The sequence below is a fragment of the Physella acuta genome, unplaced genomic scaffold (assembly GCF_028476545.2).
Source record: "Physella acuta isolate Inbredline_101_S28 unplaced genomic scaffold, ASM2847654v3 ptg001995l, whole genome shotgun sequence".
NCBI lineage: Eukaryota > Metazoa > Mollusca > Gastropoda > Physidae > Physella > Physella acuta.
Window position 1 is genome coordinate 438 of NW_026733500.1, and position 25662 is coordinate 26099.

The following is a 25662-nucleotide window of genomic DNA, read 5'->3' on the forward strand; positions in this document are numbered from 1 at the left end:
TTCTGCCATTAAATAGTGCTAAAAAATTAACCATATAAATTTTAGCTGTAAGAAATGTTTTTAAATGAAAACAATACAATGGATTAAAGTCATTTAATCTAATGTAATATTAATCAACTGAGAATGGTGGTCTAATTAGAAACCAAATATAATTTTTTTAAACACCTTTTATAATGCAGCAAAAATGTATATTCAGTTAAAACATCTGAAAGTTTGTACTCACATTAAATTGTCATGTTTCAGTTATGATGTTGTGCCTTACCACTAACAGACCAACTACCAGCAGTAGATTCATATTCTGATAACTCAAAAGATAAAACCTCCAAAGCAGAAGGTACTAAAAGAATTATACAGCTACATAAAAAAAATTATTATTTTTTAATCTCAAACTTTAAATATTATTAAAACTTTATCCACTTGATAATATAAGCGCAAAATTTCAGGAATCTAATATTCATCACTCACGTTCATTTTGTCAGGTCTTAGTGAAAATGCAACTCTGAATACTGAACAAGAGAGTAAACCAATATCAGATACAATGCTTAGCACCACACGTACTTCCCTTATATCTATGGGTGAAGAGGATCCCACTCTTGTAGAACAAAGCAACAGTGAAATATCAGCAGCAGATGAAGGTAAGGGACAGAGAAGTGACTTTTCTGAAATTTGAAATTTTAGTCCACAATGTTTTTCTAATATTTTCCTTTTATACATTAAAAAAGGTATTTTCAAAATGGTCTTGTTCTATAAAAGAAAAGCACATCACCTGAGCCCTGCTCCTATATTGTTTATCCCCGCTGCTTGGTAATCTAGATATCATTTATCTATCCGTACTTTTAATTAAGATTCTGTTTGTAAACTGCTGGTGTTAGTTTACTCCCTTTACAATTCCACTGCTTTCCATCAAATTTGAAAAATTAGCAAAAAGGTTGCAGTTAGGACTAGACTTACCCACCCTCATTATGACCCCAAGTACATTTTTGTTGCTGCAAAGTGTATGGAAAACAAAAGTAACTTCACTCTCAATCTCATGCTATGACACATGCTTTAGGTGTAGTTTGTGGGAACTTGCTGTGACCCCTCGACCATGTCTTGTTTGAGGAAAATAAAATGATGCCAGCACTTTTTAGTAGTGACAGAGGCTGTCCTATAAATGATTATCTGGTGGCTCCAAATTGAAATTTAGGCCATTATCTGATGAAGACTTTTATAATATAGGTACCATGTCCGTCTTTAAAAAACTATTGTGTAAGGATTAGGAGGTTGACATTGATGGGGGGGGGGGGGGAGAGATGTGATTAATCATTAAACACAGAGATGTGATAACTATATTTAATAAGTCTAGGCTACTGAGTAAAATAATTTTTTTTAAATAATTTTATTTTACAGGCTTTTCACAATTTCAGTAATCATAATTTCTCCTTTATTTTTTAAGTTGAAATAAAATAATGCATCCCATAATAATGTGTTCAATATTCTAAAGACAATAAGCCAGAAGAAGTGACATCACTGGCACCTCAGGTTGTCCAACAGGCCACACTAAATGGAGCCTGTCAGTGGAACAATCTGCAGCTAGCCCCACCCCCACCTATGTACAGGCCATTTGTCATCATGAGGGAAGAGGAATTATCAAAGAAAAAATCCAAACTTTCTAAGGATAAAATAGGTTTGTTGTGTTTTAATCTGCTCAGCTTTATCATTTTATTAAGAATGGTTTTTTGGTAGATTTTTGTAAGATCCCTTTCGTCAATCAAGTATGAATGTATTATTTGTTTTTATTCTGTGGGAATTTATGTTTATCAAAAATGATTCTGAAATATTTTGTTCTTCAATGTATTGAATAATATGTTAAAAAGTTTTTGTTTATTTTTCTGTGTTGGGCTGGTAAAACACCTAACCACCAAAACTTTTTTATAAATACTTACATAATAATAATATATCAAGGATAACTTGCTAAATTAATACATTAATTGGTTTTATATTATTTTATTTCTACTTTGATTTTATGTCTTCTTTCCCCTTAAATGTGTCCTGAACTAAAATAAACCACTCTATGTATTGCAGATGAAGGTAAGTTTGTTTTGAACTGTTCCACACAAAGTTTAAAGTTTTTATCACTCAGTTTTACTGACAATGATTTGATTTTGAATTTTTTTCATGTTAGAACAGCTGATTGTTTATTTTATTAAAAATAACGATAAGAGTGTTAAAATACTTTTTAATTAATTTATTAATAGCAACAATTGATAATTAAAGATTTTAATGCTAACGTTTTAAAATCTAGTGTAAGAAAATTAAGTGTTTTTAATTTAGTCTTATATTTCCTTTAAATTTTTACTTTTAGAAGGGCCTGATGATAATGAAGGTGAAATTTTTGTAAAATATTATTTACTTGTTGTTTTATTCTCACCTATGTACACAAAATAATTCAGAATTATATTACAGGATTTTTTATAATATTTTATATTTTCTACTGAGTTGTTTTTTTAATTTATTTTCACTTCTTTCACACCTTTATTAAGAGATTTTGCAAAATAATTTTCAAATAGACTCATTTGAAGTTATTCATGTGACAATTTATTGTGCACTGAATCTACAGTTTTTATTTTACACCATTAATTATAAATGTTTTTTTAAACAACTTTCCATATTCTGGCTAACTGGGGCAAAACAACACCACACTGATGTGCCCAACTTAAGTAGAAACATCTGAAGTGAACATTCTTTTAATTTTTTTTTAATGCCACCAATTACTTTTAAAAAAATGTATATTGCAAGATGTTAAAAATCAATGAATCATTGAAAACTAAGGGCACCTTTCATGTCAAACACCCTAAATATTTAACTTACTCTTATAAAGCATCTGAGTATGACACAGTTTAAGAATTTATTTATTTATTGTTATCATATACATTATTTGTTTTTTAATATTAGTGTACTTTTAAATCATCCTTTAACACAATGTCATATTTTATAATTTAGTGCCCAGCATTAACTTCAAGTAATTTATGGAGAATGTTGGCTTGAAATAAATTTTAGCTTAGTCTTGCATGATAATGTAGAATACTACATTTTATAGTGATTCTTATTATACTTTAAAAATAATTACTAATTACTGCCTTTTTCTTTGTCTAGTTCAGATATGTTTCCAGTTACATTTTTATTCAAAACTAAATTTATTTCAAAAATAGTTTTTTCCTGATTTAAAATTGTATTCATATGTCAAAACTGTTGCAGCTGATTATAATATTGACTATGATGAGTCAGATGACAAATTCAAAACAGATAAACAAGTAACCAATGCTCAGAGTGCTCACTCCTCCCCTGCTCTAGCTGCATCAGTCAGTAAACATGAAACCCCTTCATTAAGTTTAAATGGTATACATTTACTAGAGCAGTTCTATTCTGAATTATTATGATTCTTTTTAAATAATTTTGTTAATTGCCTTTTTTAAAACTACTGTTTATTGTTACATTTCTTTTGAAATTTCAAAAAAATCTTCATTCACTCTAAGCAACAAATTAAGTTTCATTTTAGTGCATAAAAGATAGACATAACATTTAGAACTTTGATTTATCTCATCTGCAAGATAGTTTGAATATTAATTATCACATACATATTAATAATATGATTTTACAAAACTTTAAAAAATAACTCTAAGCCTTTTTATTATCATATTTTAAAGTTTCTGAATTCATCAATATTATTGTTTTTTATTTTAAGGTCACTATTTGTAATTGGTCTTAATTTTTTTCATGGTTTTCTCTATTTATTTTCAATAAAGAATAACTCAACATGAAAGCACAAATGTATTTGAAATTTCTAATTACTGTAAAATACCAAAAGCCAAATGCTTTTCACTTTTAAGTCTAACTATCTATATTTATAAACTGCATGTTTGATTTATGATGTAGGTGTTAAAGATAAACATTCATAATCCTAGTCCTTAATGATCATCTCCTTGCTTTATCTGTTAATTTTCAGACAAAAAAATCTCACAGTTACCAAGTTCAAATGCACTTGAAAAGGAAGCATGGCCAGAAGAAAAGATTGCCCGTGAAGGTAATATTCTTCTGATTGACACATCTTAGAATAAATAAACCACTGCCAGCCCACTCTTGGTTATATATGGCCATGGTCTCTAACAGTTGCCTTATTATTTCAAAGCAGATTGGTCCTGCATGCATTTACCTATAGGGGTCCTCACATAACTAAATCTTCACAAACTTATTTTAAACTATACTAATCTAGATCACACGCAAGCTAGCAAGATTGAACACAGGGACTAGTTATCAGAGTTTTGCACTACATCCTACATCATGGTCATTGATGATGAACATCATAACCCTTTATCATGTCACTCAACATAGGCCCTAAATCAATTAGCCAAGATCCTAAATCTAGCCCTACACTTTACAACCAGACCGCACCAAATAGTAATTTAGTCAAAGACCCTGCAGTGAGAACACTCACATAAACAATGTCAACTATCTATATGTTGAACAAATACCTAAGTCCTACAAATGGATGCTAAAACTGAACCCTAAATATAAACCTATTTTGGCTTTGTGTACAAAGATGGATAGAAGGAATATTGAAATTACTTGATAGATTTTGTGAGCTTATTCTGAAATATTTAAACTCACTAAACCCAGCCAATACTTTTTTTTATTGTAGCCATGTACATCTCTAGTCTATATGTTGACATATATCTATATTTTAAAATGTACCCTCTGATGATTTATGACCAAAACCAAATAACCACTATACTTCTAAGCTAGCCTAAACACATATATATAAACCTTAACCCTTACCCATACAATGTGATAAAAATATTATATAAGCTAATTAATAACTTAAAAGGGATGGCTTGGTCAAATGCTAGAGCTTTTGGCTGCTATCCTGAATGTCTTGAGTTTTGAACTAGGTTCGGACTTGTGACTGTAGGACATCCCTGAGTCTACCCAGCTATGAAGGATACCTGTCTGGTGCTAGGGAAAGAAAATGTGGCTGGGCATAGTGTTGACCACATGTTCAGAAGCATATGAACTCTACTGTATCTGCCCAATGGATCGCTAAGTCTATTTATTTCCTCAGGAGAATATGTTATTATTGTACAAGAAGTGACCAATCCACCATTTTTGGGTAGGAAGTTGCAACCAGCTTATCTATTGCTGCAAATTAGGAAAGAAAAGAAGGTTATTCCAACTTCCAAAAAACCAAGGTAACAGTTTTATTTTAATTTTTTAACTAAACAGAATTTTTTTTCCCACTCATCATAATCTTAAATAGACCAACGCTAACAATGCAACATTCAAACTATAATTTCTAGTTCTCAACAAGAAATCCTACACAAGTTTCTGGTTTTGAAAATATTTGTAAAATAATTTTGTGTTGTGCTGTTTATAAAATGTAACCTCAAATGTATTGGTTTAGTGCATTTAAATCAACAGCATTAGATAACCTGAAGATCAAAACAACCTGAATTAATTTAAGAAAATAATCCCAACTAAAATTGCTTCCCCATTTCAACACATATCTTTAACATTGTTCTTTGTGGGCTGTAAGGCTCTGACACTCTTTCCTGTTAACTTTGTGTCATTAGCAGTTTCAACACAAAAGAGAACTCATTTGCTGAAAGAAATGTAAGCTGGCATGAATAACTCTACTTTTTATTCTTACTTTCAATGAATCAGTACTGATGGTTTAGTAAAGTTTCACTTTGTGCTGATGCAGCTGTCTGCCATATCAAAGGATGCCATAACCATAAAAATGTTGACCAAAAATTATTTTAATTAGTAGACAAAATAAAATCATGACATATTAATACATCAAATAACATTGTGATGCAACATAACAAAAATAAACATAAATTTTCTAAATGTATTTAACATTAACTAATGTCTACAAAATTATACATATAATTAAAAAATAATACAAAAAATCAACTAACTCTGTTGTGTTCCTTTAAAACAAGTTTTATCTGGTTCTAGTTTCTGTGGTTAGTTTTCATATTTTTTTTTCTGTTATAACCATTAGTTTATAATTATTTAGGCAGTCAAAACTGCCTAAAGTATTTCCTCTCTGAATTGAAGAAATATTCTGTTACAAATAATGTTTACTCACTGTTGTTTGATTCTGTTCATAAAGTTATACTTTACATCAAGCATGATTGTTTAAAACATTGTGTGTAAAATCTTTTTATCAGATTATGGTTTTTTAAATATTTATTTATTTTACTGCCTTATTGACAACTATTATTGTTTCATTTATAAACATTTTAAATTGTTACCCTCAAAGTTCTTCTGGCTAATTAATGTTAATTTTGAACTCTCTCTCTAAAATATATATATATATATATATATATATATATATATATATATATATATATATATATATATATATATGTACTAGCTTATACCTGTGCTCCACTATGTTAACGAAATTGGCACAATGCTCACACGGATGCCAGCCCAGATTTCCTCCCCACATGGTGTAATGAGGGCTGCTAACTAGCATTGCTTCCCCAGGTGTCTGTGCCTAAGGAGAGCCCTTCCCATGCATAAAATAAGCCCCCCCCCCCCCCCAACCACCACCATGCTGATGAAAACAAAGTGACTATACAGATGACTGACTGAAGGATCGAATGATACACTATCTGGCTGTTTATATATATATACGTAGCTATAATATATATATATAACCGAGCCGACCCGCTGTGTATAATAAGCCGCTATTTAGTTGTTTTATTTTCTTTTTTTCAGTAATTCATAATTTGTGAATTCGACAGTACCAATGCTACAACTGAAAATATTTGCTTAAAAACACTATCAGTACGTTAAGGACGATACCCCCCCCCCTTTTCCCCAACCCCTACCCTACACCCCCCCCCCCCCCCCCAGTTAAAGCAGCCTCCTCTTAGTTACCTCCCCTAAGTTTAAAATCGTTTCAAACTAAATTATCTGCCCCTAATAGCCGTCACTAAACCCAGCTCTACGATTGTAAACATTTTGCGTGAACCACAGCTCACCAGACCATATGGGGGTGGGGGTGGTAGCGATATGCCTAGAGAGGGAGAGAGGGAGCTGCTAGGCACGCTTACAGCTTGGTGTTTTCTATGATCTCCAAGAAGAGAATTATATATATATAAATTTTTAACTTTTTTTTATCCATTGAGTTTTTTACATGCTAATGACTTTTTTTGTTCTAACAAAACAGCTAAGAAGATGCCCCCATTTATTTGATGCACAAGCAATAGATCACTTTATTTAGAATAATGAAAAGCAACAAACAAAAAATTATAATTTTAAAGCTGTAGATTTTAATTCAATATTTTCAGTTAGTTTTACAATCTAACACTGTAAAATAAAAAAATAAAACATTGCTTTTCAAGTGTTGCCAGTGCAATTGTGGTGAAGGAATTAGTAGAAGCAGATAAAAATTCTATTGCGCGAACTGTGCCTGGATCCTTGTCTTCAAACTATAGTCAGGAGAGCCCTGTGCCCCAGTACAATTATAAAAGAAAATGATGACAGTAAATGTTTTAAAATAATTCCAATTGTACTTTTTAAAATTACTTTTCTTCTGAAGTTTATTGTTGCTATTTTACTCATTTTTTAAAATGTTCATGGTTTTATTTTGATAGGTGGTAACAGGATGCCTTGTTATGTGAACATTTGAGATGGTTAAATAAATGAGCTGTGAGCTTAATGTACACAATTTTATAATGTAACATGCTAAGCAAGGAGCAACTATAAAACAAAACTACTAACAGAATAGAAGGAAATTAAATGCATAAATATTAACTTTGAATTTTACAGGAAAACCAACAAATGAAGGAAAATATGGTATAGAAGCAGAACGCTAGAAATCTTTTTATTTGTAGATTTTTCTTTCTTTCTAACTTTAGAAGAAAGTTCAATTAAAAACACCATAAAAATAATACTTAAATTATTAACGCTGTTGTGTATTTAAATAAGAATGCATATGGATTAGGAATAAATCCATCTTTTTTATTTACATTCTGTCAATAGTAGTTGTTAGCATTTAGTCATTTAAAATGTAAGATGCCCTAATATTTAATTTTATAATTTTAGTGTGTAATTCATAATTCACCTATGTAAACTACAAATCTAAAATTTATTCTTCCATTTGTGTGCTTAATGTAGAATTGTTATTCCTAATATTTCTGTACAGATTAATATTAGAAGAATTTTCTTTTTTTCCTCTATTGCATTTTTAGTAATTGAATTTTAGAAAAAGCTTCTAGTAATTATACAAACAGATTTTATAAATCTGAATTGAAGAACAACAGCAGTTCTGAATGGTATTCATATTTAAATGAAAGCTCAAAAACACTGGTTATGATATTAATTTTATTTCAATTTAAAAAAATGTAAACATTCAAGAGATATAAACAAAACCATATATTTAAGGTGTTGTGCATCACCCATTACTTACACCTCATTACTATAAAATAATTATAGATTGTTTTTTATTTTAATTTTAATTTTTTGCCATTTCTGTTGAATTTATTTTATTTACACAAACTTCAAAAATAATCTAACTATAACCTATTTCTCATCTAATCATTGTATTGTAAGTTTTTCTTTCAGTTTTTAATTATTACTTTTTTAAATACTAAATTTTTAATGGCTTTTTTTATGTATTTGCAATTTTGCTTTCACCAAAATCAAAGTATTACATCCAAATCTAGTTTTAAAAATTGTCAAATCTAATCAAGACTATATTTTTGTTTACTTGTAGTAACAGATTAATTAAATTCCCTAAGCATTGTTTTAACTTCAATAATAGTTTTTTTTATTCATCCAGGTGGGACACACAGAAACATATTGCTATGTCTATGCACCAAACTGTTGTGTAAGAGTGGAACCTGCAAGTATCCATGTGAAAGAAGCTTTCTTTTACATCTAGATATGTTACTTAATTATTGTGATAATTTGTGTAACATTTTACTTTGAATATATATATTTATTTAAATTATAAATAATAAGATTTTTATACAGTTTTGCTTAAAGGCAGTCATTTAAATTCTGTGATAAAGAAAAATCAACAAAAATAATATCAGCTTTTGACTACAACCAAAAAGTTGTGTAGTTTTAAACTAAAAAAAAAATTTAAAAATTGTAGCAATATAAAAAGTTATTGCTGAAAATACTGATGGCGATATTCATGTAAATAAATGCTGAGCTTTACTATTTGGACCTAGGAAAACTTTTTGTACAATGAACAGAGAACTAAAACACATCTATTATTAAAGAATGTTAAAAATAACTTTAAAAAAAAAACAAAGACACATTTAACAGTATGAGATGGTTAGTTAATTTTACTTCTGTACATTTCAAGATGATCTAACATTAGTGATTACTTTTAAATATTTAAAATAAGCAACTGCTTTAAAATCTTATTTCTTGATAAGCATTAGACCATTATTTTATAACTGTTATTAGGTATTATTAGGGAAAAATAGACAGCAACTATTTTATCTGTATACATTTCCAGCTGTATATTTATAAGGAGATTAAAATTTAACCTTACTCTAGTGAGTGAGGAGAAACCAAGCATGTTGTAAGTAGCTTAATTTAACAACTAACAAACATTATATACTCAAAAAACATTAATTTAATAAAAGCTATAACATCTTGAAGTTTTTATATTATACGAGACAAACAAGAAAAAAATGACATTTATTTACAAATCATTTAAAATAATTCTCAAAATAAGCCTTTGGGTATCTATTTACTTGTGTATATACAATTTTTTAATAAAATTTACAATTTTTTATAAAATTAAATATAAACTATCTATAAAAAAAAAGAAGATGGGGGGACCACGTTGAAATGGCAATCTATGAAAATTACTTCTAAAACAATGTTTTATTATAGGACAATTTTATTTAAGAGTTTGCTCTAACTTATTTTCTTTTGGTATGTGATGCTAATTTACAACTAAGTTTCTTTTGTCTCAAACTTTCACTAGAAATAATCTCTTGTGTTATTGAGATTAAGTTATATTAATCAACAGGGCAACTTCAGGTTCTGTTCAGAAATTGTTATTTTTATAAAAACTATGTTCTGTAAGCCGAACTTATGCAAATATTTATGTAGTTCTACATACTGAAGCTATCAATTTTGAAACAAAAAGAAAACATGTATTTGTTAAAATATGACTTTGTAAAAATGTTTGTGTTACAATTTTATTTTGAACAATAAATGTTTTGTAAAAATATGAGCTTTAAATGTATTCTTGTTGTTACCAGTGCTAAACTGATATCTTATGATACATTAATTAAAATTCTAAAAATAATAAATTAACTATAACTGAACAATTAAAACAAATATGTGGTTATTTATTTTAAAGATATTTTATGTAAAAAAAACTTACATAATTTTAATTTATCCACAAAAAGACATTAAAAAATCTTAGCTAAACTATGTTAACATACATAAACTATTGTTTAATTTTATAATCAAAATTAGGTTCTAAAATATTTAAAGCTTTGAATAATATTAGTCCTCATTAGTTTGGTAACACAGATAATTAAGTTTATATTTCATCAATTTCTGTTAGTTCATCTTTGTCTTCATCATCTTTAATAGCCAGTAGAGATCGTGCTTTAGAGATGAAAGTCTCAAGACGTTTTATGAGAGGCAAAATGAAACAAGAGCGCCACTCTGTCTCTGTTCCTTCCAAGAAAACATACTTGAATGTTGATTTTACCTTGCCATCAACAGACAGGACAGAGTCTAGAATACTGGGGAACAGCAATTTTGTGTTCATATCAGTAGTGAATAATTTTTTACAATAAAATAACTAAAGTAACAATAACACAAAACAAAATAACCTAATAAGGGCATTAAATCAGAAATCAAATATGTGAAAATTTTAACTTAGACAATTCTATAACTTGTTTTGACCATTATAAAACAGTTTATACAGAGGATAGTCTTAAAAATAAATAACTAGCATTAATTGTCAAAAGAGCTCTTAAAATGGATTATATTTATGATTTAGATTTGATGCAATATTTTTTCTTAAACCAACATCAATAAAGAATATGTTTGCATTCCAACAAGACAACAAAAAATTACTTGAGTTTTGTAATACATTAGTTTACTCCCATGTTGTAATTAGTCAACATATCAAAGATTAGGAATAAAATATTTTACCTAATGGCTCTCCCCAACATTGGCTCAACATGTACTGGGTTGACAAACCGCCTCTCCATGTTGTACTCGTTCATCCAGGCTGCCATGCTGAGAAGATTAAGAACTCAGTTAACCCAGTGAGTACGTGATGGCGACCTCTTGAGTCTTAAGTTTGATTCACAGCTCAGACACTTCTTTGTCACAAGTTAGGGAAAGTTTGGCATAGGACTGACCACATTATTCTCAGTATTCAAATACAAATTCACTCAATTTCATCTGCCATGTCATGTTCCAAAGGTTAGCTTTACATTTTTTAAACATATCTGATAATATGTCACTCATATTAATGGGCTCAGACCTTATAACCCATACTACAGATGAAGTAGTGCATCTGTTGTTTACAAAAAACAATTCCTTAATTTAGTGTTTGTTTACAGTGTAATACTAACATGACCAAGCTTGCTGCTGGACCAAGTTTTCAATTAATTATCTGTATCTATATATGGCCTGTTTTATTATTGGTAATTAGGCAGCAGTTATAATTAATATGCCATCCACTTCAGTATTAAAGAGTAACCATCTATTTTATCATTTTTGACCCAATAAACACATTTTCTGTGTTGGTTAAAAAAGGGGTTAAAATCTTTCTGAACATGTGTTATGTTTAAAGTTAATTATCTTTCAATACATAGCTTTCATGAAACCACTTTTTGTCAAGGTCACTACTATGTTCTATAAAGTAAAAATTATAAACACAAAATAAAGCTCACCCATCCAAAACAAACAGCTCACTACATGCGGCTTCTACATGAACAAACTCAATGGCCAACTGGTAGATTTCAGAGCCTGGAAATTCACACACTGGTATCTCTGGACTAACAGATTAAAAAAAAATTACTTTAATAAACAATAAGGATCAAAGAGATGGATAAAATATTAAATGAGTTTAAGATACTTAATTTTGTAAAGATGTTTACTGTTTACATCTTAAATATAAATACCTTAAGTAAGGATTGATTGGAATAGGAGTAAAAAATTTCAAATCTTTAGCTACTTCTTCTGTGTCATTCTGACCTGAGGTGCCTAAAACACAGTTCATTTTTTTAATATACAATAAATATATTAAAATATATATTTTTTTTTTAATTTGCTAAAACTGAAATAATGTTGAGGATGAGAACATTTTTTATACACATCTTTAATATTTAAAAAATATGTTACAGAGTAGTTTGGAATTCACCCTCTTACCTTGTTCAACCAATTTTAAACAAAGCCCAAGGGAGGGAAGACCATGAGGAAATAACTCACACAACACAGCATAATGATCGTACCTACAAGTTTTAAAAAAAAGCAAATTATTACAGAAGCTAAAAGAGAATTAAAAACAATTTCTTTTTTTTTTTTTAAAATGAATTGGTATAATTAAACAAATTAACATCTATTTTAACTACCTTTGCCATCCTGTGATGGCAATACCTTTGACTTCTTTGAACTTGTTTTTGATTGCCCTCAAAGAATCTAGCCAAGTGCCATGGTTGTCCAAATGGTAACGAATATTAGTGACGGGTGCTCTAGGGCCTGTTGCGCCCTTGAAAGCGCTTGCGACCCATATATTGGGGAAGACTGCACTCAGATTTTCCCACAGGTCTAGAAACAAAGTTATTTATTAGATTTATCTTAACTGCATAGAACTGTTATATCTAATAAAAAAAATTGATAGGTTGTTCAAGAACTTACAAAAATAGATATCAAATCTACAACCAATATTTGGCCATTATCCTGAAGGTGTGTACTCACCAGGAGGCAGCATAAACTTGGGCAGATAATGCCAAATCATTGGCTCAACTAAGTTTTGAAGTCCACAATCTACAAATAAGATAACAATGTATTAAAATTGTAAGTAAATAATTAAATTTTAGTTTGATTCAAGCAAATATTTCTAGCAGCTATGCCATTTTATTATACACTATCTTTATATAAATATAAGAGTAAAGTACATTCTGTTTGAGTTTTTAAATTTTCATATCAATTTGGAGAAGAAAAATGTGGAATAAAACATATTGTGGATTGAAGTTTTATTGATAACTATTTACTTAAATAATGAGATTCACTAAATAATAATGATGAAACTTTGGGATGACTTACTTAAAATGATTGGCAGCTCTGAATATCTAAGCATATCATCCCACATTATAATTGTAACATTTGGATACATTTTTTTGATATAGCTGGCAACTTCTCGAACATGAGAAAAAAATAGTTGATCTCTGCCTAAGGAATTATCCACCATATTTCGCTTGCACACTTCGCATATGCCCAGATGATACACCTATTAAGTGAAGAAGTCAAAACAATCATTATACAAATATAACAAAATCTTTAAGGTTAAAAAAATCTGAAGTGAAAAACAACACATAAGAAAAACTTATTTCACAGTATACAAATACAATTCTAACTTTTATTGATGTGTTTTATTATTAGATGTATATAAATCTGTTCGACTGATTGCATAAGCTTACCTCATCACAGCCCATGTGGAAATGTTGAATATTAGGATGGAGAGCCATAACCTGATCTATCATCCTACAAACCAACTGAAGGGCCTCTGGAACAGTAATATTCAAATAATCATTGCATCATAAGCAATAATTATATTAAATTTTAGCAATAATTACATTAAATTTTTACTGATTGTGAGTGGATAAATAAAAGAGATGTTATTAGTCAAAAATTATTTATTAGGAAAATACTGTTTTTTTTTTTTTAAAAGGAAGATGATCCCTTCTCCCCCCAGTTTGAATGTAAAACACTGAAATGTTTATTTTAAAAAGTTACCTGAATTTGATGGGCAAAGGGCCATAGGATATTTCTTCACTTCTCTCAGGGATGAAAACTCCTCATGTTTCAGAACAAACTAAAACAAAACATCTCTGTTTACATGGAGTGAATTACATGTTTTATACACAGGTATATTTTTTGTTACAGCCACAATGGTCATTAAGATGAAACAGAACATGTAGAACATGCAAAATAACTGGTTACCTCTAAATGTCCAAAAGTCTGGACTAGTGGAATAACTTCCAAACCAGTGTCAGAGGCCAGCTTTAAAATATGCTTAATGTTGTCATTGCTGCAGTTTAAAATAAAAGTTACAAACTTATAATAATTAAAGATGTTCAAAACAAAAATATTTATTAATTAAACTACTGTATACTTTTTTTTTATTTTTGTTAAAATATTATCAAAATCATTTTCCTTTTACCTGTAAGCATGGGGTGCAGCCAAAGACTTCAAGTCTCCATTGTAAGGAAAAGTGTCTTCATATTCAATTAACAATCCTGTAGCACCCCATTTCTTCAGCAAAGGTAAAACCTATATTATATATATATATATATATATATATATATATATATATATATATATATATATATATATATATATATATATATATATATATATATATATATATTTAGAATTAAACAAAGAAAATGTATGAGCTAAAGCCAGGTATTAAATAAAAAAGCATTTTTAATTACTGACCTTCTCAATATAGGTTAGACACAAAGGTGCCCCTTTGAAATCCAAATGAACCAGTCTGGAATAAAATATTTTAAACTTTTTAAAGGTAGTCCTATTTGTCAGTTTTACTTAAAAATATGCAGTGACATGCATACTCAGAGCAAAACCATGATTTCCTTACTAACAACCATTTACTTTGAACTTGTTAACAAAATTGAAATTAGTTTAAGTGCCATAAAACAGTATTATAATTATATGAATAGTACAATTACATGTATGTTATGGTTAATAGTATCTTCATAATTATAGCTAGTTTTGTTAGTGAATTTAAAAATAAGACTGTGGTAAGAATTAATAATAATGGCATAAGACATTTGAATGTTTCATGAATGTTTATATTAATATAAAGTAGCAGTATGATTGATTATTGCACATTACAATTACAACCTTGAAGGGAGGTGAAGTTGTTGGTCATCCATCAAGCTGATGTGCTTTTTACTTTTACAATAGCAGTAGTCTGGGGGAAACAGACACTTGTTTACAAACAATGTTCAGGTAACTACTGCACAAGGTTTTTATAGTAGAAAATAAATAATTAGACCTATAGATAGGACTATAAGTATCTATCTAGTATCTATAGTAATAGTCAATAGTAATAGTTAACTTATAACTATAATAAAATAATGTAGGCTTACTAATGTACTGTGTAATGCTATATGCCTAGTAATAGGCTATTTAATATATTTATATAGCCTAGTAAATAAAATAGTAAAAATAGGCCTACTCATTTGTCAGCTCACCATAGTAATATTAGTATCACCATACTCAACATACTAACTTATACTTAAATTTTAAATTATTAAATATAAATATCATCATACACTCCATCCGATCCATACACTAGACTCTTAGACTAGACTACACACACAATAGTGACAATACAGTGAATACACACACATTGAACAATTTTTTTTAATTAGGCGCCTACATTCACTTCAATTCTCAATCATTCACTTCACATGATGATCACAATCAAATCAAAAGGGGATAAGATGTAGATTGTAGATTATTGTAGATCTAGTCACTGCACTGATGTAGGCCTGGCCTACACTGTTACCACTGTACAATACTGTACATTAAACATTTAAGACTACAAACAATCAAGACTATAGACCTGGGCCTACTTAATAATACTTTAATAAAATATATGTAGGGAAGATCCCGAAAAATTAAAATTGGTTTTGTCTTTGTTGTTTAGAATGTTTACTAGATCTAGATTTAGATCTAGATAACTAGTGTAGTAAAATGTGCATCTATTCTAATCTAGATCTAGATCTACATCTAGAATGTTGTTGTTTCCTCAAAGGGCCGGTACTCGTTTAGAAAATAAATGAAAACATTGAATGTGTTCATTAAAAAGCCGAAATATGCCTTTACTAAATCACTTTTATTATAATCTAGTAATAGTAGCCTATATAAAAAGTACAAGTAATAACACGCAGAAGTACAAAACCAAAACAAAAACAGGTTCGTCAGATTATCGAAAGGATCTATTTTAATTTTAAACCAATGTATAGGCTTCAATATTTATTACAAATTATATTTTTATTTCGAAACATTTTCGGCTGTATTTTGCGACCAAATCTATTTTTAGGCATAATTGTCCTTTGTCACGTTACTAATCACATGACGTTATCATATGACTTTAACTTTTAGATGAGATTTAGATCACCCGTCGTTGCTGAGTGAGAAAGTAAAGAAGTCAACAAGGAAGATGTCTAACTTTTTCTTCTGCGTCGTTATTGTGTTCACTGTTTTATTCGCGTTTCATGCTGAATGTCGATCAAGAATTCACGGAGTTGAATCGATGTCAATTAACACTCGTAACGACCAAGCAGCAAAAGAATTCGAGTTTAAAATTCAACAAATAAAAAATAAAAAATCTCCTTGTTACGTAAAAAAATCAAACTTTTCAGATGCCAATCAAATTGTTAGGCAAGTAGATCTAGAATCTGGATCTATATCTAGTGTCTAGATTTTATAATTTTCAATAATTTATTAATTAGGCTAAATTATTTCTGTTGCTGAATTCCTAATCCAGAACCTATACTATACATACTACTATACAGTATAGGGGCTGTTGGTAAATTGCAAAATGGCGATGCGATAAATTAAAAAATTGCAAGAAATAAAGATGTCTGCAAATAAACTGGGAGTGATCTCCCCTAAACTTTCTCGAATATTCTTATATAAAACAACAGGGGATGGGAACTCCATTTTAAATACTTGAAGTTTTTAAAATAGAATAAAATCTCGTAGAAAAAAGAATTGCACACCAAGAGAACGCTAAATGAAATGTGCATAATAGTGCGCAATATTATTAGTACTTTATAAATTTACATGCGTTTTTTTGAGAAATCGGAAATAGCGTAAATTAGTACTTTGGTCAACGGAAATTACTCAAAATTTGATAGAAGGTAGAGAATTAGATCTTTTACTTATATGTGAAATTTCATTTATCAATCTGAAATAGTACTCAAGTTATAGGCTTTTGAAAAATTCTAAGTAGAAAAAGTACCACTTCCGGTTATCGGAAATCGCTCAAAAGTTGATAAGAATCTACGATTTTGATAAAATAATTGTATATGAAATTTCATCAACCTAGCTGAAAGGGTACTCTAGTTATCGTGTTTACACACACACACAGACATACGGACAAGATTGCAAAATTATGTTTTTCCGTATCTGTGAGGTTTAAAATGTTTTTTTTTTTGTTTTGCACGATTACAAGACTTTCTCTATACTTCGTATATACGAGAAAGTAAAAATAAACAAGATGGCTGCTGTTGTAAATGAGCATGGTTGCATCTGTTGGAAACATCTCTAGTCTTCATGTATTACTGAAATTTTTTAATGCAATTGTTTAAAAGCAGGTACATAAATGAAACAAGGAAACATTTTTGTATTTTTCAAAACATAAATCCTCCTCAAAATGTGAAATAATTATTAAAATTTAAGGAGTCACCTGTTTTTCACATTACTAGTCGCCTGCGATTTTACGTACTTAAAACGATAGATTACCGCTATATCTATACATTAGGCGTACTGCATACACAATGAAGTTCATTCAGTGAACTTTGATGCAGACATTGTATTGTCATAACTTCCGATTTTTCTGCCACTAGATGTGTTGATGATTCATCAACTTCTTTCATTTGGGTTGAACACCGCACAATGTATTGCCTTTGAACATCACTGTCTAAGCCGCTGCCACTGCAAACATATGTTGTATTGTTGCAAAGAAAGTTTGAATTATTGCTGCCGCCTATGATTTTTTTTTTTAAAATATAATTTTTGTTAATTTTTAAACATTTTTTATAGGCCTAGGCCTAATTAAAATTACTTGATAAAAAAAAATAACACTTAAAATTTATTTATAATTCTACACTTTCTACAAGTACAACAATACACAGTGTTAAAGCTCGGAAGGTATTGGTTTTCCTATTTATCACCTCAGGCATATTTGTCATTGCTATTGCTCAGGCTATGACCTATGTTAAAGCTTTAAATGCACTGACTGTGACCCCATCAAAGTTTTGTATTTTCTTTCGCAGACAAATAAAAGTGAGCAGACAATCATAGGAACAATAATGTTAAGACGTTTGAATATTTTTAAAAATCTAAACTAGATCAAAAAATTTTTTTTAAAAAAGCACAACATACAACACTTGTTTATTTTACACCTTGTCTTTTTGCCCATCTGGAGAAAAAACCACCAAAAGCATAAAACAAAAAAGTGTCTAGCAAATTGTATCTTGCTATTTATCTGTGATTCTTCCGGTATTTTTCGCAATTTACTGCCTTGCCTTTAAGCTTCTCGCAATTTACCAACACCCAAATTATAGGCCCTATCTATAGAGTCTGTCATAGTATTAATTAGTATTTTAATAATATATGAATTTAGACTGGTATGAAGTATGGTTAGGTCTGTTTATTTTACTATTAACTAATTATTGTACAATTGTAATTTATAAAAATTGGGCTAATTATCAATGCTTTAATAATAAAAACCTAGAATGAAAGCTCGACCCTTTGATGATCCAAAGCTGATAGCAAATTTACCAGAGGCATTTGATTGGCGTAATGTAAATGGCACCAACTATGTGAGCACAACACGTAATCAACATATCCCTCAATGTAAATATTTTTTTTTTCTAAATCATAATCCCAGTATTTAGTAAATGTTTGCTTAAATTGTAGGCAAAAATCCTTATCTTGCTGTTATTTTTTTAATACACACAACTAGGTGTTTATTTTTCTCAGATTGTGGTTCATGTTGGGCTATGGGATCAACCAGCTCAATGGCTGATAGAATCAATATAAAACGCAAAGGTGCCTGGCCAAGTGCATATCTGTCTGTTCAAGAGGTAATTGACTGTGCTGACGCAGGCTCATGTCATGGTGGTGATGACAAATTAGTTTATAGCTATGCTCATAAAGAAGGAATTCCTGATGAGAGTTGTAACAATTATCAAGCTGCAGATGGAAGTAAGTTTATGATTAGAGCATAAATTTAAGCTTTTGATACTGTACTAAAAGTTGCATTTTAATTTATTAAAAACAGAAAATTTTCTTTTCTACATTCATCTATTTAGTTTTGCCACAGTTGAAAAGATTGTTTCTGAACTTCAGTCTTAAGTTGTGCTTTTGTAATAATTTATTACATTTTATTTTGAATCCCACACACTTTCATTGAGAATTTTAAAGATTCACATTTTATTTCTGCAGAGTGTAATGAAATGAACCAGTGCATGACTTGTACAACATTTGGAAAATGTGCAGTTGTAAAAAACTACAAGAGATGGAAAGTCTCTGAATATGGCCCAGTCTCTGGCAGAGAAGCCATGATGGCAGAGATTATGAAAAATGGCCCCATCAGGTAAGACCCTTACTTAATGCTACTTTAAAGTAACTAGTTATCATAACTAAAATAACATGGCACATTAATTAATAGTTTAAGAGCACCACCATTATTTTCTTCAGTTGTGGTATTGAGGCAACAGATAAGCTAGAGAACTATTCTGGTGGGATATATCAGGAGTATAAAATGCTTCCAATGGTAAGTATTCTAATCACTTTATGTCTATTTTTCAAACAATCTTCCTTTTAACTCTCATTAAACTGTGTATTTTCTTTAACGATAAAATATTTCATTCACCTCTTTATGAACTGTTAACATTATACTTATAATTGCAGATTACATTTAATTTTGTATTCACATTTATGATTTTGTACATTTTTTATCACAGATCAACCACATAGTATCAGTTGCAGGATGGGGAGTGGAAAATGGTACTGAGTTCTGGGTTGTAAGGAACTCGTGGGGTACTTTCTGGGTAAGTGCTCTTTTTCCTAATCTTAAGATGTTTAATATCAAGTAAATTAAAAAGTTACATTTTAGAAAATAAAAATGTTTTGCTTAAAATATAAATGAAGATTACTTTGTCATTTCCAGGGGGAAGAAGGTTGGCTTCGTATTGTTACAAGCAAATACAAAGGTGGCAAATACAGCTTGGCTATAGAAACTGATTGTGCTTATGCTGATGTTATTGTGGATTGAATTAATACACATTTGGTACGAATGATGTTGCTTTAAATTCAAGTTTTGTGTGAATGATTATGAATTTAAATCAAGCAATATGTTATATAAACTTGCAAATATTACATCAGATAGATTTCAATCCGTGGATTTTTAGTTCAATTTTTTTTTTTAACTTTCTTTTGCTTTGTATTTAAATTATTTTTTTTTACTTTCTTTTGCTTTCTATTTAAATTATTTTTTTACTTCAGTAATACATACAGTTAAGGTCTTTTCTTTATTTGAAGGTACATTTTTTACTGTTATTTGTATTTAAACACAGATGATTGAGAAATATTCATTATCATTTTTAATTTTAACTGAGGGGTATGTGTAACAATCTAAAAGAAGTAAAAGAAACAAAGTATAGTATAACATTTTTTACAAATGATTTGACTATATATATTAGATCTATTGCTTAAGTATTTTCTTCATGATCTGACTGCATACGTTTATTTACATTGTATACAAAATAAATATGTTTATCATTGTATTTAAATATGTTTCTCAAGTTAAATGAATATAAATGAATAAATGGTTATCTAAGCTGAATCAAAATTTGCAACATTTTATTTAAAGAAAGCTAAATATATTTATTTTCTGGATCTGTAAAAATTGATTGGTTATTTTTCCTAATGTATTAGATTAGATGTGGTCGATTTGACTGAAGCTTCTTATTGAAATATTTGTATATTATGACACATATCTTATTTATTTTACTTGCACTTTGTATATTATTACAAAATATTTCTTTTAACTTATTAAAGAATTCTTTTAAAAGCTGTCTTCTTGAATCTCTAAACTATTGTGTTTGTGTAACTATAATGATTAGTCTGAACTCAGTCAGCAACTATATAATGTGATCCACAGTTTTACAGTTATAGGCGAATATTAAAACGAGGAACTCTATTGGTGTTGAGAAAAAATGATAAAAATCCTTTAACATTATCTCACTTCCTGCAACAGTATCCTGTTTAAAAAGGATGCTCATAGTTAATCAGCTCCATCAAATTTCTGTCTAGTTATAAATATTAAAATATCGTGTTAAAGGAATGAGAACAGAAATATTACAAAAAAAGTATTTTTTCTTACAGTACTTAATGTGTATTTAAACTATTTTTAACACTATATAATGACACTTCGATCGTGCACTTTTTGTGGACTTCGCCAGATCTGTTCCTGACACCACACATTCATTACTTTCTCGTATATACGAAGTATAGAGAAAGTCTTGTAATCGTGCAAAAAAAAAAAATCGAGATTTTTACAAATCTCGACGTTTCACACCTCACTGATACGGAAAAACATAATTTTGCAATCTTGTCCGTATGTCTGTGTGTCTGTCTGTGTGTCTGTGTGTCTGTGTGTCTGTCTGTCCGTGTGTAAACACGATAACTTGAGTACCGTTACAGCTAGGTTGATGAAATTTCATATATAAGTATTTAATCAAAATCGTAGATCCGTATCAACTTTTGAGCGATTTCCGATAACCGGAAGTGGTACTTTTCCTACTTTGAATTTTTCAAAAGCCTATAACTTGAGTACTATTTCAGATAGATAAATGAAATTTCATATGTAAGTAAAAGATCTAATTCTCTACCTTCTATTAAATTTTGAGTCATTTCCGTTGACTGGAAGTAGTATTTACGCTACTTCCGATTTCTCAAAAAACTAATGTAAATTTTAAAAGTACTAATAATATTGCGCACCATTATGCGCTTTTTTATTTGGCGTTCACTTGGTGTGCAATTAATTTGTCTACGAGATTTTATTCTATTTTTAAAACTTTAAGTATTTAAAATGGATTAAAAATCATGTCTATAGCCCGAGTTCCCATCCCCTGTTATTTTATATAAGAATATTCGAGAAAGTTTAGGGGAGATCACTCCCGGTTTATTTTTTTATGGAATAGAGCAGATGTTTAGTTAAAACAAATTTTAAATGAAAATATTAACTGTCTTAGAGAGATATTCTAAATTTGCGGACATGCAAGTGACATGTTTATTTCCTGACTGATAGATTGACACGGCAAAAATAGATTGAGACTACGAGCTAACCAAAAATGAATTTAGATATATAAAGAACACTAATAGTGGCAGAATTTCTTTTTTAAATAAGACTGCTATGCCATGTGGAAAGAGTGTCAAATCATTGTAAAGTGGTAGATAACTAAAACAAGTTAATAAAAAGTCTAGTGACAATTTAAGCGCGATTTCCTTAATTAATTTTTTGTGACCGAACGAAAGGATATTTTTGAAAACTTTCTTTGGCAATATTGTTCTAAATTATGGCAGGAATCGATTGGTAAATGTTTCAAGTCGCTAAGTGGTCTGGTTGCCGAGATATAGGCCAAAAACGGCATTTTTTTTTCGAGGTTTTTTGGCTTTTCCGGGAAATCCAGGAAGGAATTCCGGGAATTATTTGGCCCACAATCATCCTCGGAACTTGCTTAACATATTTGCTTTTGGAACTAGTCCTCGATATTGCTTCGTTGAGGAGGAGATACGACTTCAAGCTGCGGACACACATCCATCCATACATCCATCCAGAAATGACGAGTTAATAATCGCAATTGTCCGTATGGAAATTGCGCTAAAAAATAATAATAGAAAATATATGAAATTCAGTCGTGGACACTTATGGAAAGCAGTTGGCTGAAGGCTTTTTCTTCCCAGGGATCACAAAGGGAGAAGAAGAGAATAAAATGCAGACATGAAGACCTATACGACAGCTTGGAGTGTAGACTTAAAAGAAGATATTGGTTGCGCCTGATGAATGGAGAAATATGGTGAAGCAGACCAAAGCCCTACCTGGGCTGTAGAACCTGTGGTGATCCACTGTAGAACCACTGTGTGATCCAAATTATGACAAACGGCATGCACTGCCAGCAACGCCCCCCCCCCCACTCCACTACCCTTATTGCATGTCATTACTAACACCCAGCCACCCTATACTACAATTACTCTTAAAGCTATAAACCCTCACCTCGCCACAACCTGGAAATTCAAGAAAGAAATTGTTTTAATTTGTGTTTCTAAGAATTACAACAAATACGTGGTAGCGTTTTTTTTTTCAATTTCTTTTTATCACATGGTCACTAAAATTAGGCACCTAATACCCTCCATGGTCAGTGTTTCTTCCAGACTTTTTTCTCCGGGGGGGGGGCACTTGAAATTTTCGGGGGGGGGGGGGGGCGGTAGACTTTCTTCGGGGGGGGGGGGGCGGACACTTAAAAGTATATATTTTCTATATAAATTATATAAATTTCACTTCGTTCGGGGGGGGGGGGGGGGAGGGCGGTAGATTTTTTTTGGGTGGGGGGGGGGGGGGGCGAAGAGATGCCTGGAAGAAACTCTGTCCATGGTGTGAGGCATTATTTATTTATAACGTCTAGAGGTTGTGATTGTTTTTTTAATGTAAGATAAATGAGCGGAGAGAAAGCTACAATCCACAACTTTCACTCGACCAGACTCAATGTTCATGCAAAAAACTATTATGAGTATCTATAAAGTGGAGATAAAACGTACTATGCGAGGTCAATAACTTTAAGGGGATACTTTTGTGAGCGATTTTAATTTTTTTTGTAACAGTACATGTATTTTTCTCAATACAAGTTGAAAGGGAAATAACCGCAAAATTAAATTATTGGGTTAATTTTCTTTGATCTTCTCATTTTATAGATGTAAAAAGATTCGAATAGCTGGCTCAACATAACACACTTTTTATTATTAATTTAAAAATCAATGTAACTTTGAGTCACATTCGCAATCTTAACAAGAGGATCTTTTAGAATCAACCTACGAAGCCCGCAACTTATCTCTAACATTATGTAAATTAATTCGTAGCAGACCATTCTCGACAGTTTTTATAAAAATTTTGATTATAAACAAAGCCATGTGACACATCCATCCAATCGTAAAAGATTGTAAACACAAGTCTTCACCGGTCTGATTGTGTGGAAGGATGGCTGATAGTGTGTTATTGTTTTCGGATATTTTTTCAAAACTAGTTTAGATTTACATTTCGATGTGCAATTGTGCATGTCGAAGTTAATGAACATAGTAGACACTTTAGTTTTACCAAATAACAACTAGGTACGCTTATACTATGTCAACCTCAACGAGTAATCGCCTAGCCTCTCCATCGCTTGCCCCTGGCAACCATGGAGGAGGAGGGGGAGACACTGCAAATGGAAGATCAGGACAATCTTCGGGGTATAGACCAAATAATGGAAAAGGACAGATGCATACTCTTATGGGGGAATTTAGAAATCTTTATGAAGACAAATTAAGAAGACTAGATGATGCTGACAAAGCTGGAGCAGTGGAAGATACAGCAAAGGTTAGGTCCTATTAAAAAAAAAAATTGATAGGCTATTTTGTATTTTCAATTTTCAAGTATTGACAAGTATTTCAGTATTCAATTCGCCTAACTTAAATGCAGTATTAGATTAGGCACTAGTAGGGCCTGCCTATAGTTATTATAGTAGTATTAACTATTAAGTATACTATGTATATTTATCTTAATTTGGTAATTAATGATAGATCTAATGCAATGATAAAATTAGAATCTAGGTCTAGTATTATCAAGTAACTAGCCAAAAATATTTAAATTGGTCATGGGTTGAGGCAAAAATTTTCCCCTTCCATCTGCTATATCTCTATATGACAATCTGTATCTATACATCTAGGATACATCTTTATATATCTATAAATCTCTGCTATCAATATGTGTCCATGACTGAATTTTATTTCATATCATTTCTATTTTTTTTATTTTAGTCATCCACCACTTTACAATGATTTGACACTCTTTCCACATGACATAAGCATGTCAGTCTTCTTTTTAAAAAAAATAAATTATGCCACTATTAGTGGTCTTTGTGGCATTCACAATTTTCCATGTGGGGTCTGTGAGGAGTAGAGGTTACAACTTCTCAACACATTTAGCCTACACCTCTGTTATAATCTAAGTATATCAGTATTAAAGTTCCCTTTTATAACCTGATTGTCAAGTGAAGTATAGTTCACCTGTTCTACTGACTTGAACCCAGATTTGAACTCAAGACTTTCAGGCTAGCATTTTCATGTTCTACAGCTAGACCACTCATGATATCAGAAGGCTATAAAATAAACATATTATTAATCCAAGGGTAATTGATGTGCTATATGTGTGTCCCTTAATATCACATCAATGGAATTAAGATTGCTACTAGTAGTAAACTAAATACTAATATAACTAGCTAGTTTCAATGCTTACCTTAAATGATGTCCTATCATGGCTCTAACCCAAATTTTTTGACAGTAGCTACAAACTTGTTAATGCAATACTACTAA

The 25662-nt window shown here is 30.3% G+C and overlaps 4 protein-coding genes across 9 annotated transcripts in view; 3 read left to right on the plus strand and 1 right to left on the minus strand.

Annotated features, from left to right (window-relative positions):
- The first annotated feature begins 249 nt into the window (after positions 1-249).
- On the plus strand, positions 250-9309 carry LOC131931621 (uncharacterized). The gene is made up of 9 exons (XM_059288420.1): positions 250-334; positions 480-635; positions 1484-1666; positions 2345-2365; positions 3238-3378; positions 3986-4063; positions 5099-5225; positions 7395-7535; positions 8834-9309. Exons 2-8 carry the CDS (start codon positions 539-541, stop codon positions 7528-7530), a joined length of 783 nt encoding a protein of 260 aa, XP_059144403.1. The 5' UTR covers positions 250-334; positions 480-538; the 3' UTR covers positions 7531-7535; positions 8834-9309.
- A 1153-nt stretch (positions 9310-10462) lies between these two features.
- LOC131931619 (hexosaminidase D) lies at positions 10463-16053 on the minus strand. Of its 2 annotated transcripts, XM_059288418.1 has the most exons (16): positions 15883-16053; positions 15677-15807; positions 15136-15205; positions 14710-14764; positions 14432-14541; positions 14212-14299; positions 14005-14083; positions 13689-13774; positions 13315-13498; positions 12967-13035; positions 12621-12816; positions 12418-12500; positions 12171-12252; positions 11940-12044; positions 11191-11277; positions 10463-10775 (listed from the first exon to the last, which is right to left on the minus strand). In XM_059288418.1, the coding sequence occupies exons 3-16, from the start codon at positions 15165-15167 to the stop codon at positions 10568-10570; spliced, it is 1464 nt and encodes a 487-aa protein (XP_059144401.1). In that variant the 5' UTR covers positions 15168-15205; positions 15677-15807; positions 15883-16053; the 3' UTR covers positions 10463-10567. The 2 variants fall into 2 exon arrangements, with proteins under 2 accessions (XP_059144401.1, XP_059144400.1); XM_059288417.1 differs by lacking the exons at positions 15677-15807; positions 15883-16053 and having other exon boundaries at positions 15136-15664.
- Positions 16054-16380: 327 nt separating this feature from the next.
- Positions 16381-21108, plus strand: LOC131931620 (cathepsin Z). Its single transcript, XM_059288419.1, has 7 exons — positions 16381-16683; positions 18764-18885; positions 19012-19236; positions 19477-19627; positions 19732-19807; positions 19998-20084; positions 20204-21108. The coding sequence occupies exons 1-7, from the start codon at positions 16463-16465 to the stop codon at positions 20306-20308; spliced, it is 987 nt and encodes a 328-aa protein (XP_059144402.1). The 5' UTR covers positions 16381-16462; the 3' UTR covers positions 20309-21108.
- A 3136-nt stretch (positions 21109-24244) lies between these two features.
- Positions 24245-25662, plus strand: part of LOC131931637 (putative leucine-rich repeat-containing protein DDB_G0290503) — a 57331-nt gene continuing 55913 nt past the window's right edge. For all 5 annotated transcript variants that reach the window (XM_059288460.1, XM_059288456.1, XM_059288458.1 and 2 more), the window contains exon 1: positions 24245-24667. In XM_059288460.1, coding sequence (XP_059144443.1) covers positions 24434-24667 — 234 coding nt within the window. In that variant the 5' untranslated portion in view covers positions 24245-24433. The remainder of the gene's footprint in view (positions 24668-25662) is intronic.